Here is a 14,338-nt window from a genome sequence, read left to right on the forward strand (position 1 = left end):
ACATCATTCCAAGGAGTTCAAAGTCAACAGACTTCCAAAGGGGTTTACAACACACACACACACACAAATTAAGAACTCCTGGTAGTTTCTAGCTTAAAAACAGGGCAATTGAAAGATAAAATTAAGTCAATCAAATGTCATTTCGCTATTTTAGTGCATGGTGGTACTATACAAGGTACTATGGGGCACAAAAAAAATGATGAAGACATGAGAATAGGAACAATTGTCTTTAAGGACCTTCTAAGATGGATGGAGAGTTGAGAAGTCACCATAGACTAAATCTAAATCTATTATCTGAATCCAATTTCATTAGACAGGTTTGTAAACGTATGGATTTAAGTGACTCTGCTAATAAAAGAGAGGCTAGAACTCAAGTTATGTACCAATTTCCAGAAGACTCCAAATTTAGCTTTCCAGGAAAGTAAAAATGAAATCTTAGAATCCTCAAGTGAGTGTATAATTCCCAGGAATAGGATGCCCTGAGAATATAATATAAACAGATTTACTGTAAACATAGAAATTATAAATCAGCCTCCCTTCTCTCTCACACAAACAAAATAAGCTATAAACTACATTTCTGGGCTTTCTTAATAATTACTCATAGTATATAGTGCTTGAAGGTGCACAAAGTTCTTTCCTCAGAGCAAGGGGGGGGGAGTACTTTAAGATTTATTATCCTCATTTCACACATGAGGAAAAAGGTCAGATGTTAAGATATGACTTGTCCAAGGTCAAACAACTAGTAAGCATCAGGGTAGCAGTTTGGCCCCAAGATTCTCCTGACTCTGAGTCCTGAACTCCTTTCTGCTACAGCACTCACTAATATCAAAGGACAGAGAGAATAAGGAAAGGGGGTAGGTAAAAAAAAACAAAAAACTGGAAATTATTACTGGCTTGGAAAATAAGATCCAGTAGGAAAAATTATAAAGGTTCAGTCTGGAAAGAAAGATGGCAGAGAGATGATCTAGGCCAACCAAATATCTGAGGAGTTCTCAAAGAGGACTGATGGGATCATTATTCATTACTATCTTCAGTGAAGGCAGAACAATAAAGAAGTGTAAACAGAGAGAGGTAGGGAAAAGAGCAACAATAGGGTAGAATTCTCAAAAAAAAAAAAAAAGCTAGGGAAAACAAATAGAATAGCTGGGGGGGGTGGGATGGAAGAGAAGAATGGGGAAAACTTATCTTTCTTGAAATTCTTTCAAAACAGATGAAATTCTCTAGGATGGTTTTGTAGTCTTATCTGGAAGGACTGGGATGGGTTAAATGTTTAAAAACCCATCTTGCCTAGGTCTGTTGGTTTTTTTTTTTTCTTTCAAAATCTTTACCTTCAGCCTATCAAGTATTGGTTCCAAGGTAGGGGGGAGCAGTAAGGGCTAGACAAGTGGGATTAAGTGACTTGTCCTGGGTCATACAAACTAAGAAATGTCCAAGGCCATATTTGAATCCAGGACCTGCCCTTTCTAGTCCTGGCTCTCCATCCACTGACCCACCTAGCTGCCCCTAAGAAGATACAGATTTTTTTTTAACCCTTACTTTCTATCTTAGTAATAATTCTGAGACAGAAGGGCAGGGACTAGGCCAACAGAGTTAAGTGACTCCTTCATGGGGGCAGCTGGGTTGCTCAGTGGATGGAGAGGCAGGCCTAGAGACGGGAGGTCCTAAGTTCAAATCTGGCAGTATTGACTCCAAGACAAAAGGTATGGTTTTAAATAAAAAAATAAATAAATAAAGTGACTCCTTCGGGATTATCCAGCTTCTAGACCTGGCACTCCATCCCCCTGAGCTACCTACCTTTCCTTTTATGTCTCTTCAAATAAAAATCAAACATAATTATACTAACAATCATAATGTTTCTGGACTTGGATTCAGGAAGACATGGCTTTTATTTTACCCCAAAATGTCCACAAGCTACTCTATCCCTTGAGTAAATCTGAAACTCCTTTAGCTTCAGTCTCCTTACCTGAAATATGGGTATAAAAATACCCTTAGCATTGTTGTCATGAGTCTCAAATGAGATAATGCATGGCAAGTGTTCAGCAAACTTTAAAAGCACTTTAAGTCAGTTAGTTGTTAATTCTCACCAATGAGAAGCAAGAAGCCTCTTTATATCCCTTGCCTCAGTTTCTACAGAATCCTCATGATCTCTTTTCCATTTTTAGATATTTTGGAATGAAAAAACAGTGAATTTCTATTCTATGTGTGGTGAGGCCTTAAGAGTATTCCTGTAAAAAAATATTAGAATCCCAAACTTTAAAGCACTTTCTTTGAAAGTCCATTCAGTCCTTCCCTTTGTCTCAAGATGTAGAAGAACCCAGAACCAAGTCAACCATTAGAGGGCCCTTAAGTATCTGATATCCCCATATATTTTTTTTTTTAACTCTTACCTTCCATCTTAGAATCAATTGGTTCCAAGGCAGAAAATTGGTAAGGGCTAGGCAATGGGGGTTAAGTGACTTGCCCAGGGGCACACAGTTAGGAAGTATCTGAGGCCACACTTGAACTCAGGAACTCCCATCTCTAAGCTTGGTTCTCAACCCACTGAGCCCCCTTGCTGCCTTCTTATCTCCTGTACTTTAGTCATAGTTCTCAAGTTAACATAACAACAATCTATCATTTGGGAAAGGTTACCTTCCAGCCAAATGGTAGAAACTACATTTAATCAATCTTTCCCTAGAAATTCCTTTTTGCTGGCCTATCACACCCCTCCGCTCCTCATACAAGACCATTTGACTAAAATCACATGTTCACTCATCCACGTTTGAAACCACTCAAAGTTTAGCACTGAGAATTGACACATGGGCTTCTTAAAATAAACCCCCTTCTCCTTTCACTTCCAAAATACTAGACTACTGTTTGAGCAGGAATTAAAAATGGGAGTATATTGCTCTTAACTCAGTTAACAGGAATAAAAAAGTATTGGAATTTTTCTATAATCATAACAAGATGGCAGAGGGGAAGAGAAAAAGTGAGCTCAGTTTTTAAGAACGCAGAACTTTGCAGAAATCTCCACATACTTTAAGAAAATTGATTAGGGCTGTTTTCTTGTAATTACTTAAAAAAAAAAAAACTTGACCAAGCTACAGTAATTGTACCCAGATGTCTTGATTGCTTTTCTCTAGTACTGTTTTGCATCAAGTTGCCTGCAAGGATTTTAAATTCCAATGGAAAATGGTAGCCCAAGATGCAAATTTCATACAGCATGGTCAACTCAGTCTTCCACCTTAATATGCAAAGTGTTTTCAGCTGTCAGGTGGCTGTTGCTTTGGAGATTCAAGAAGGTCTGATTGTTGGGGTTTTCTTTTTCCAGACTATTCTTATCTCTTATCTTGACAAGATGACACACAGCATGTTGCTTTCCATACACTGGGCATAGTAAAGGCCCCCTTTACAAAGACAGTACAATAGAGCTGGCCTTTCTGGATCCCCTATCACAACCAATGCAATTTAAAGTATTTGTTTATAAATCTTTGCCTGTCAGTTTAGGGCTCTCAAGTAGCCACTCTGACAATTGAACAAGACTGCTGCATAAAAGCAGGCACACTCCCTCTTTTCCTAAGGCCACACTAACTTGCATTCAACATATTCTTGGATTCACACACATCAGGGGACAATTAGGACTCTTGAGAAATACACGCACGAGTATATTTTAGAGGCTACCAGGCCGTCAGAGGACCTCTCCTCTAACTTAATCACGGAATGCTGGTCTCCTAGCGTAGCTTTACTGTGGCATCAAGAATAATTGAAGCCAAACTTGGTTCCAATAGCTTCACACAAGTCGGGCCTCATCAGTGAGTTCTTTCAAAGGACAGGAAGCACTTTGAGCCAGTAGAGGGCCATCTGCTTGGCCCAACTTATTTCAAAGGAAGGCCAAGCTCACTGATGTTAGAACAGAGGATTTAATGGGAGGCAGATGAGTCTACCTTGGAGGAATACACAAACACTGCCAAAGCAGCACTCTAAAGAGAATACAATTGAGTGCTCTTTGGTAGAGATAAAAATCTATACCCAAAACTAAAGTCTCTCCGGTTGCTCTTTCCCAAAATAAATGCATTACCATAAGCCCCGAATTCCATATAACTTCCATTAGCACATATGGAAGTATAGTAGGCCATTTGTTTTGTTTTGTTTTAAAGAACAAATCCTACCAAAAGCTGTAACTTAAGAGCATTTACTATATTCTCTTGAAAGACAGAGAACCCAAACATATTCAAAGCTACAGTCTCTCTTTCCCAAGTGGGCCACTTATGTTCATCTAACCATTATTAAAGTGACTGGAACAAGGAAGCTTATAAACAGTTTTAAATGGCCCAGGTTCAAATCCAATCTCAGATTTGCTAGATTTGGCCTCTCTCACCCTCAATTTCTCATCTATCAACAAGTGTTTATGCTCTTCTCAAAAACAGATAATAAGCTGTAGCACTTATCCTTAATAAGGTTGTGAGGCTCAAAGATAATAAAATAAAATAAAAGATTTTATAAAATAAAATACCCTTAAGAACCCAACATCAGCTAGAAGGGCTAAATTGGACGATAGTCCTATTTATAAACAATTGATTAGGCCTTGGAAGTTTTTACATTTTATAAAGGTGGGAAACAAGGCAGGGGAACTTCCAAAATCTATGGATTAAAAATTTACCCAAGTCAAAAGAAAAGGAAGTTCTACATCAGTCTATCACCCAACCTCCCAGGCATAAGAAAACATGTCAAGATAATTTAATGTTCCAGAGAGGTAGTGTGGTTTAGGAAATACAGGACTGGTCAAGGAGACCTAGGTTCAAGTCCTGACTGACACATAGTGGGCAAGACACTTCAAACTCAATGTGTCCCAGGAATCCCCCAAACACTACACTGACAGTGATAGAGGAGCTTCTTATATAGGTCCCCATCAAAAAAGAAATATTCAGACAAGATAGGACAACAGTTCAAATTTGAGTCTTCAGAAACTCTGACAATGAGAAGAATTTGAAGAGTGAAAAAAAAGTGGTCTAACGTATCTTGAGAGTATATAAAATACCTCAATTATCCACATACCACTAGTCAATGGTGTCATGAAAAACTAAATAAGAGAATGTACCAATTACTATACTTCCACAACCCAGAGAGAAGGCAGCCCTAGATGCATTCATTAACAGACCAGAATCTTCCTGATCCCATTTAATACTTCACAGCATTAATTCCAACAACCCAACTGGAGCCATTCATATTGCATGCCCACAATGGGCTAGGTAGTCTCCACCTGGCCATTAACCTACCTTCAAAGAGCTTAAATACTAAAGACAAAACACAAGTGCACTGGTCTTTTCCAATCATTCTTAAATCAACAAGACCACCTGGAAATTAACATGCAAAGGTAAAACTTCTCAAAATAAAAAAGTTAAGTCCTCCCTAAGGTACATGGGCTTAGAGGCAGATGCAGAAGAATAAACCCTTAACAGTAACTGTAGAGACTACTTAATTGAATATAGGCTCATAGGATGACAGATTTAACCAGCATATGGGCAAGTATCTCAGAGGTCATATATCATCACCTAGGCAATGGCAAGCATGTAGAAAAGCATCCTTCAAGATCCTGAAGCAAAGAACCCAAGAGGGCCCCTTATTTTTTATTTTGTATATGTAACATTTGGGATCCACCCCTCCAGTCTACCTAAGGAGTAGACAAGAAGCCTCTCCCTGTTTGGAGGACCAGCATCTAAGCCATTGCTTCACTCTATTCTCTTCATCCTTTCATCCATCATTTAGTTTACCATTTATCTGTTCCCAAAGGCCCAAGCACAATGGATAAAATTAAATCCCTAGAAAGGAAACAATAGTTCAGAACCTGTGGATCTAGTAAGTCAGAAAGTCCACAATTTTTTGGCTACATAAAACCTATCAAAGAGACTAGTCTTTCCTTTTCCTTTTGAGTTTGGAGACAATACTTTGAAACTACAAGGTTAACTTTCACCTAGTCCATTTGGAAAATGAAGAAAGGGAAAAAAACCCAACAACATAGAGGTAACTGTCAGTTGAACAGGTAGGCTGGAAGCTGTTCCAAAGATAAAGCATCTTAAAAGAGTTGACCTTTTTCTAAATTACTACCTTTAGAATCAACAAAGAGTACTCCAGAAGCATTCATACTTTGGGTTAAGATCTTCATGGATTAAAGCAGAATCTCCAAAATCATAAAGTACTTAAAAAAAAAACCCTGAGCTAATATGCCATCTGAAAACAAAAGCAAAAGCCCTGGAAAACATAACAAGATTCTCTATATCCAGAATTTTATTTTTGGACAATATCTAATTCAATTTGAGTTGAACCACAATCTATGTTATTTATTAACATTAAAGCATTCTGTTGGTTCTAAACCTAACATGAAAGTCAAAATTATATGGCTTAACCAAAGTAATATAAGTGTACATATTATTTCCAGCTGCTTTCCTTTTTGCATAATTAAACTCCATACAAATGGACAGTACAATGACCTTGTCCACAAATAGTGGCTTGGTGGATTTGGTGATTCAGAGGCCTTTAAAAAATGCTTTACTCTCACTCAATTCTTTCCAAAACCCTAGGCACACTGAAAGAACTAACCCACTCTAATGACTTATTTAAGTTTTTAAGGCTGGTAGATTTCATGTTTCTAACTTCATCACCCTTTTTTAATCAAAGAACAACAAGATCAGAGTTGATTGCTAACAGGCTGCTGAATCAACAAATCCTTGTGACAATGTTTTCTCATTATGGTGTGAGGGGCTCTTGCCTAGCCTTCTTTACAGGTGCTGGTGACAAGCTGTGCAAGACCCAGCAGAATATGTATCTTACTTCAGAAAGAGTTTTCACTGCCTCTTTTATAAATAAAAAGTTCACAGAGTTGCTCTTCACCAAAAGTTCTTACCTGTATCCATTTTCAACAGCCTCTGTGGACCTCACATTTGCTGTTGCCCTTAGAGTTTTGCTGGACAGGCCAACCACTGTAGGCAAAATCTTGCCTTTAAAGTCCTCACAGCTCCACTCTTCTTCTTCATTTAAGGTGGGGAGATACCCACAGACCACCTTTAAGCTCCCAAGTCCACTGTTGTTAATATAAGCTGGGTTTTCTCCCCCACTCCTTACATATTCGAGGTATATATCAGAAGTCAAAAACATCTGGTAGGCATTTTCCTCCATCACTGTCTGAATCTCAGTCTGAGCTTGATCAAACATGATGGAATCTATCTGCTGTTTCTTAATGCTATCTCTTATATAGGTCTTGGTGGCTGGTTTCAGCTGCTTGGAGACAATACAGTTATTCTCGATGTACCTTTTGTAAATTGCTTTGGCTACTCTTAAAGTTTTGGTATCTTTAAGGTTCATCTGCCTAAATCCATTGCAGGCAAACCAAAAGTCTAAGGTATCCACACACTGCTCCCTCTCCAGAAAAGTCCGAAAAAGATATGCCCCATCCTGATCACCCAGCAAGGAATGTAAAGACTTGGTCCACCTGGCCAGAGGGGAGTCTGGGGATGCCCTGCCTTCAGGCTCCCCCAAGCCATCTTCATTCCTCCTAGTGTTGGAAGAGATAGGCATAGCCTTGGTGACTGGGCTCTTGCCCTGACCAAGGTGGGCAGACTGCTGGCATGATGGTGTCTCTCCTTCTTCTCCCGGCACTGGGGGGCGAGGGGCGTCCTCTCTGAAGCTACTGCTGGGGTCTGAGATATGAGTCACCAACACAGCACTACTCATGGCGATGGAGTGTTTCTCACAGTTTCTTCTCTTCTTCCAGTTCCCCTCGGCAATCAGCGTGGTATCTCTCTCAAGTCAGCAAAGGCTCCTCTGAACCTTCTCTCTGCAAGGGGAAATGGGGGAGGGAGGGAGGGATGGTGGAAGGGAGAGAAAAGAGTATTGATCTAATCAAAACCAGATCCACCCAACATCAAAGCGAGAAAGTAAACAGGCTTTTCAACTCCTCACATTCAAATCAGGCAACCCAGCTATCTCCAATGTGCTAATCAAAAGTATCAGATACACCGTTTCAAAAGAGAAACCCGAACTCCCTGCACATTCTCCAGTTAGGAGGTTAAAAAAAAAAGCAGAAAGGGTTGAAGAAATAACCTTCAATAAACCCACTCCATCCAGCAAACCCCATACAGCAAAGAGCCGCTCGGGTCTCCAAATGAGCCACCTCCACCACTATTTGCTCGCTTCCTTCCTTCTTCCTCCCCTCCCCAGTTCGGATAACATCGGAGAGACCCAAAGTTGAAGTCGCAGGTCGCTGGCAGGTGAAACCAATTTCGCTCAATTACCCCAACTTGGCTTTGGCTACATAGAACTCGAAACGTGCTCTTCCTCCGGCATATGGTTCCCATTCCTTGCCACCACACCCCCTTTCCTCTCCACTCTTCTCTCTCTTCTCTCACTCCTTAAAAATTCAGATTATGATCCCCAGAAAAGAGCACTCCCAGTCCGGTGCTGAAGCTGTTGTACACGGAACATACAGTGGATGTTGCCTGTGACCCCCCCCACACACACCTCCACACACCAAAAGACGCAATTTTCTAGCAGCTTTCAAACCTTGATTTAAGTCACCCCTTGCCCCCCCGCCGCCCCGCCCCGCCCAGCTCCTCAGAAACCTAAGGGATACTTTCAGCCCTTAAGGGATAAACTGTTACCAGCAGGGCCATCCGCTCCGGCCCACTCCTCCACCAACCTCCCCCCCCCCACCCCAACACACACCAGAGACCCGACCAACTCACTACCTCTCAATCCCCAAACTTTTCCTGGGGCTAAGGAGGGGGTCAGCCCCCTCCCACACACACACACACCTTTTCCCCGCATAACATTAGAAAGAAGAATTCAGAAGCAAAGAGGGGGAAGGAGACATTCTCAATAGCCTTGCAGAAAAATCAAAAGCTCCGCATCAGCCCACTTGCCCCGCCCCCGCCAAAAAATAAAATAAAGAAAATCCTCCAACAGAGCAATCAAGAATACTTGAGGGAGACCCTAGACGTGGGGACTGTACCACAATTGGGGGGGGGGGTTCTGGGACGGTGGAGCCCCAGAACCATCAAATGGGGAGGTCTGTGGCGCTGCGAACCAAAGTGCGGCAGTGAGGAGAGGGAGTGGAGGGGTGTGTGTGTGTGTGTGTGCTGAAAGTAGGAACCTCATAGCCTTAACCATACATTGGAGAAGTTTGCAGACCTAAGAACCAAAGCTGGGGTGGTTCCGGGATGTTGGAGTCCCGCAACCTGAGCCATCTGATCTGGAGGTTTGCGGTCCTGGGGTCCAGAGGAGGGTTAGAGAAATAGAAGATAAAAGCGAAAGAAGCCGGAGCGAGGAGGGAGAGGGCGAGTGAAACCAGTTGGGAGAAGGGCAGTGGAAAAGAAAATGAGGTTAAATCCAAGTATTGGCTAGTAGATCTACCTGAAAGGCGAAGGCATAGCGAAGCCGGGTTCTCATCTCCTCCAAAAGGGTTTCCCTGGATAGAGTCCTCCCACTCTTTCCCCCAGAGAGGGGAAAAAAAAAAAAGCAACCGGACCCCTTCCTTTCGGAACCAAAGACACGAGGAGGAGGAGAAGTCTTTACAATCCACCCGGCGCCAGGGTACCGGGGCCGCCAAGAGAAGAATCTTCAAAAGGACCAATCCTTAAACACCACCCCACACACATTAAATTAAAGGAAAAAAATAAAACTCCAGAAATGGCGACGGGGCTGGAAGTCTATCTCTTTCTCTCTCGGCAAAAACAAAAACAAAACAAAAAAGGGGCTAAAGATATAAGACGGAAGAGGAGAGTGAGGGGAGGAAAAACCCTCACCAAACTCCTAAACCACTTGCTTCCTTCGCGTCCTAAGCAACAACTGACCCCCTAACTAAGCTCTCAGGGCCCCTTAGGACTTCACAGGGAGTCGCTGGAGGAGGGGGAGGAGGGAGGAGAAAGGGGTGGGGGAAAGAGGGGTGGAGGGGTACGGGGAGAACTGCCAGCCTTTCATCTCACCTACCAAACACACACGCAGACGCGGGGTGGGGGTGGGGGGGTGGAGCGCGCACACATAAATAATAATGATAATAATCAGACCACAAAAAGATTTCTCCCTACCTCCTCCTCCCCCCTCCTCCCGCCCAGCGCACACACACTTCCCCACTTGGATAAGTATTTGCCATAGATCTTTCTGCTTTAGAATCAAGAACTGGGGGAGTCGGGGAGGGGGGGCTGATAAAGAATCTACTCCCACCTCCCCTCAACCTTCCCCTCCCTTACGCAGTTCGCGGCTCCCTTCCTCCCTTGCCTGGGAGCGAGCACCGAAATAGCTTTCCTGAAAAACTTCAAAGCTTCAGCCAAGAGCACATCAAAGGGTTCCAGAGAGGGGCCAGCGCCGGGATCATTGCATTCTTTGCAACTTACCGTGGATCCACTCGTCTGCACCACCGCGAAACCTCGAAGGCTCCTAACACTGGGCCCCCTGGCCCGGACCGGGGTTCCGCACCCAAACACCCCAGTCCTGCCCAGCTTTGCAAAGACATCAGAGAACCTGGGCAGTTTTTTCTTGGGGGGGGGGGGGAACGTGAGGAAGGCGGTGGAAATTAAACAGTAATGTATGAATATTTTTTTAATCTAACTGAAGGGGGGGGGGATGTTGAATGGGATCGCTCCACCACCCCTTTTTATGCAAAAGATTCGAAGCCTCGGCCACCACCATCCCAGTTTCCCTTCCCTCCTCCTAGAGCCGCCCCCCTCCCCTTCTTTCAACACAGGTCTTGTTTCCAGCAGTCATTCCATGCACCAAATGTCCTCCGGGCTATTCCAACAAAAACTGAGCTGTGGGTTTAACTGTGCACATCAAAGACAGGAGCCGAGAAGCACGGTCCTGAAAGGGAGATAAGCGCCTTTCTGCAACACTCCGGTCCCCTTCAACTAACCCACACCTCTGGAATATAACCTTCTCACACACACACACACATACATACATATATATACACACATATACCTTTCGCCAACCCCCCCCCCGCCCCCTACCCTCAGCCCTCCCCCAACCAACCCCCCACCCCCGGATCTGAGAGCTGCCCCAATCCTTTGCTCCCCTTCTGCCGCAGCCCCCTCACTGCAGCCAAGGACATGAATTCCAGGCCGAGAAGAGCTAGAGTGAGTTATAATTTTGGGTTCCCTCACCTCAAAACATTTCTTCGATGAGAATTTTTCATTGCACGTTATATATGCATTACTATATATATAATACATATATATATATAAACATAGCTTTTTTTGCAAAGGAGTTTGAAGACTCAGAATACAGGCAGATATTTACATCCATTTCATGGATTATTTTTTTTTTAATCCCCGGAGTTGTTACTAAGTTACCAGGACCTTATCAAAGAGAAGCAATCTCGAGCCAACTCCCCCAGGCTTTGGAGCGTCAGAAGTAAGTGATCCCGCCGCCCCAATCATATTAGCCCAGCAATCCCCACAGAGCCGGAGGAGCCTTAAAGGGACAGGCCCCCCCACTTCCAACAAACCCCCTCCCGACTGAGTCCATCACCCCCAGTCTCCGTAGCCGCCCTCAGCCGCAGCACGTTCCAGTTCCCATTTTAACCCTTCCCTTGCTGACCTCTCTCCTTTCAGAACTTGAGTTTCTGACTTCTTTAAATGCCTGCTTCTCTTCTCCGTTCCTCCCGCCCTCCGCCCCACCCCCAACCGCCGGGCTTGGTGCCCCGCTTCCCCCCAGCACTGGAATGCAAGTTTATGTGTAGCATTCTGGCTGTATCCAGTACTGCAAGCCCCGCTTTCGACTTTTTTTTTTTCCCCTATCATCAAACACTTGCCCTCGCCCCCGCCCCGTGCCTCCTCCCTTTCCTTTTCCCTTTGAATTAAAGTTTCCCTGGGGAGCTTTAGCCTGCTTACTGAAGAAGGTGGTTTCATACCTGTGAGTTATACTGGTAAGATTTCAGCCAACCCAAGCCTGAGCACACACATGAGTGGATGTGTGCATGTATGTGAGTCTGAATGAGTTTTGTGCAACTACGACTGCAGCTGACTAATGCAACCGAGCTGGGTCTATGAGTGATAAAGGGGAAGGAGACTTGTGAGTCGATGCTTAGGTGCTCTAGAGGGAAACAATCTTGACACCTAATTAGAAGGCATTTCCCAATCCAATTAAGATGAAAATCCCCAACGTCACCCCTTGTTCTTATCCCAAGCCTCTTTTCATTAGTGGGACATGCACACACAAACGACGTCTCGTAGCCACCAAACTGTTCTAAGGTGTTCACATCCTCCCATGTGTTAAATATTAAACAGCCATGGAATATTTTTTCTCCAGACACAAGGTTTTAATGTTTTGAAAGCTTCTCAATTCCCCCTCCCCACCCTCAGCCCTATGTCCTGTTCAAGTTCTCTCCCCTATCAGAGCGTTCAAAAGACCTGTGGTCATAACCTCTTGTGGCTGGGAAGAAAATAGTCCTCAGACCCAGGAACATGAAGGGGGGAAAACAATTTTTTTAAGAGATGAGGGAGGTGCCTTTTCCCTTTTAGTGCGATGAAACCCCCTTTACAACGTGACGATTTAATTATTAAGTTTTCTTGGTCTTTCTTTTTTAATTAAAGTACAGTGTGCATCCAGAATTCCAACCCGCTGTGTGTGTGACAAGTTTCCCTCACAAAATCAAAATTACTCAGCGCAACATTTCGAAATTGCCATTTTTCAAGTCACTTGTCTTTCTTGCTGAACTTAATCTATGAGAATCCTTTTAAAATGCAAAGGTGCCTACTCTACCCTGCTATTCGGCTGTGACCTGTCATGAACAGAAAAGGATAGATCTCTCCTTACCCATCCAACTAAGTAAAAGAAAACAAGGTCTGACGCCCCCCAACTGGCAACTCTGTGCCCTTAGCCTCTATAGAGCAGGGCTGTTCTTTTGTTATTTTAGTGAGCCAAACTAGGATGAGGTTAACCAGAAGCTGACTGGTCTTTAGGAGAAAGGGGTAGAGGGGCCCCAGAACCACTGTTGTCAAAATAGAAACCACAAAGTCACCTCCACCCCCAAACACACACAATACCCTTGATCTCCTTGGTAAACTGGCAGGCTGATTTCCCTCTACATAGAACTACATGTTATCCCTAAGCAATTCTATCCACTCCACCCTTACACACACAGAATGTAAGCTTTCATAGTAGATATTTAATTATTGCTTGTTAAAATGACTTTGATATAGGGTTTTGTGTATGAAATGTTTTCTGAATCCATCATGGGGAAGAGAAAGGGAGGAGTATGGGAACCATTTTTGCCTTAGGGGGTCCCTAAGTGTAGGGGCAAGACAAGTGTAGTTGGGAGGAAAGAGGGACATGAGAAGAGGAACCCTGTGGGGTGAGCTCAGAATTCAACATTCAAGCCCAGGAGTATAATGCAAGTGTCTGTCCCTTCATAGTTTGTATCACTTGCACTGTTGATGGAGTATAAATTGGTCCAGTCAGTCTGAAAAACACATTGGAATTATGTGGGGAGAAAAATGTGATTAGAATGTCACCCTTTGACCCAAAGATCACTTTGCTAGGAATAGTCCTTAAAGAGGCCAAAGATAGAAAAGTACCAGTTTTTGTGGTAGCAAAAGCCTGGGAACAGAATAGATGCCCACTAATTGGAAAATGGGTAAACAAAGTGTGGTACAAGAATGTAGTGGAATATCATTGCATAATAAGAAATGATGAGTATGAAGAATTCAGGGAAGCATAGGAAGGCTTAAATGAACCAATATAGAATAAAGTAATCTGAATGTAGGAAACATTAGCTGCATACAGTGACTGTAACAAGATAAAAAGAACAATAACACCAAACTAAATTCTGTGTAGTTATATAGTGTTCAAAAGTGGCCCAGGAAAAGAGACTGGAAAATGTACCCATCTTCATTTCCTTGGAGAGATGGGTGATTATTTGTATATGCTGTCAGCTTTTGTCAATGTGTCAATTGGATCTGCTCAACATATTTTTAAAACCCAACAACTTAGGTAGAAGAGTTGGTTAGCTAGGGAGAGGAGAAGAAAAGGATATATTTGGAAATGAATACAATGTAAAAACAAAAGATAGATCAAAGTTCTTTGTGGGGGGAAGACATTCAGGTCCACATATACTTAATGTGGCCATCTTTCAGGTCTGAAGGCATTGAGTTATTTCTACAGTGAGCATTGGTATAAAAGGGTATATTAATAACTGAAATTTGTTTAGTTTCTCCAGATTAAGAGCTTCAACACAAGAAAAATCCAATTAAAACAGGCAATATTCAGAGAGGGTTTTCAAAATGGAAAGTGGACATTTTGCCTTCATGGGTAGTTTTTCTTTTTCCTTCTCATAGCTTTCACGGGACTTTTATTTCATTCCTTGAATCCA

At 42.9% G+C, this 14,338-nt stretch overlaps 1 protein-coding gene across 6 annotated transcripts in view; it reads right to left on the minus strand.

The window, feature by feature from the left end:
* The window catches only part of AXIN2 (axin 2), a 43,538-nt gene extending 31,906 nt beyond the window's left edge, over positions 1 to 11,632 (minus strand). The window contains exons 1-2 of one of the 6 annotated variants that reach the window (XM_056817265.1): positions 11,566 to 11,632; positions 6,881 to 7,810 (exon numbers count right to left, since the gene is read on the minus strand). In XM_056817265.1, the coding sequence (XP_056673243.1) occupies positions 6,881 to 7,707 (827 nt within the window). In that variant the 5' untranslated portion in view covers positions 7,708 to 7,810; positions 11,566 to 11,632. Of the gene's footprint in view, positions 1 to 6,880; positions 7,811 to 9,384; positions 9,973 to 10,364; positions 10,872 to 11,565 lie in introns of those variants that run through there. The other 5 variants (XM_007482759.3, XM_056817264.1, XM_007482758.3 and 2 more) reach the window with 5 other exon arrangements.
* Positions 11,633 to 14,338: the final 2,706 nt, after the last annotated feature.

The sequence above is a fragment of the Monodelphis domestica genome, chromosome 2 (assembly GCF_027887165.1).
Source record: "Monodelphis domestica isolate mMonDom1 chromosome 2, mMonDom1.pri, whole genome shotgun sequence".
Taxonomy (NCBI): Eukaryota; Metazoa; Chordata; class Mammalia; order Didelphimorphia; family Didelphidae; genus Monodelphis; species Monodelphis domestica.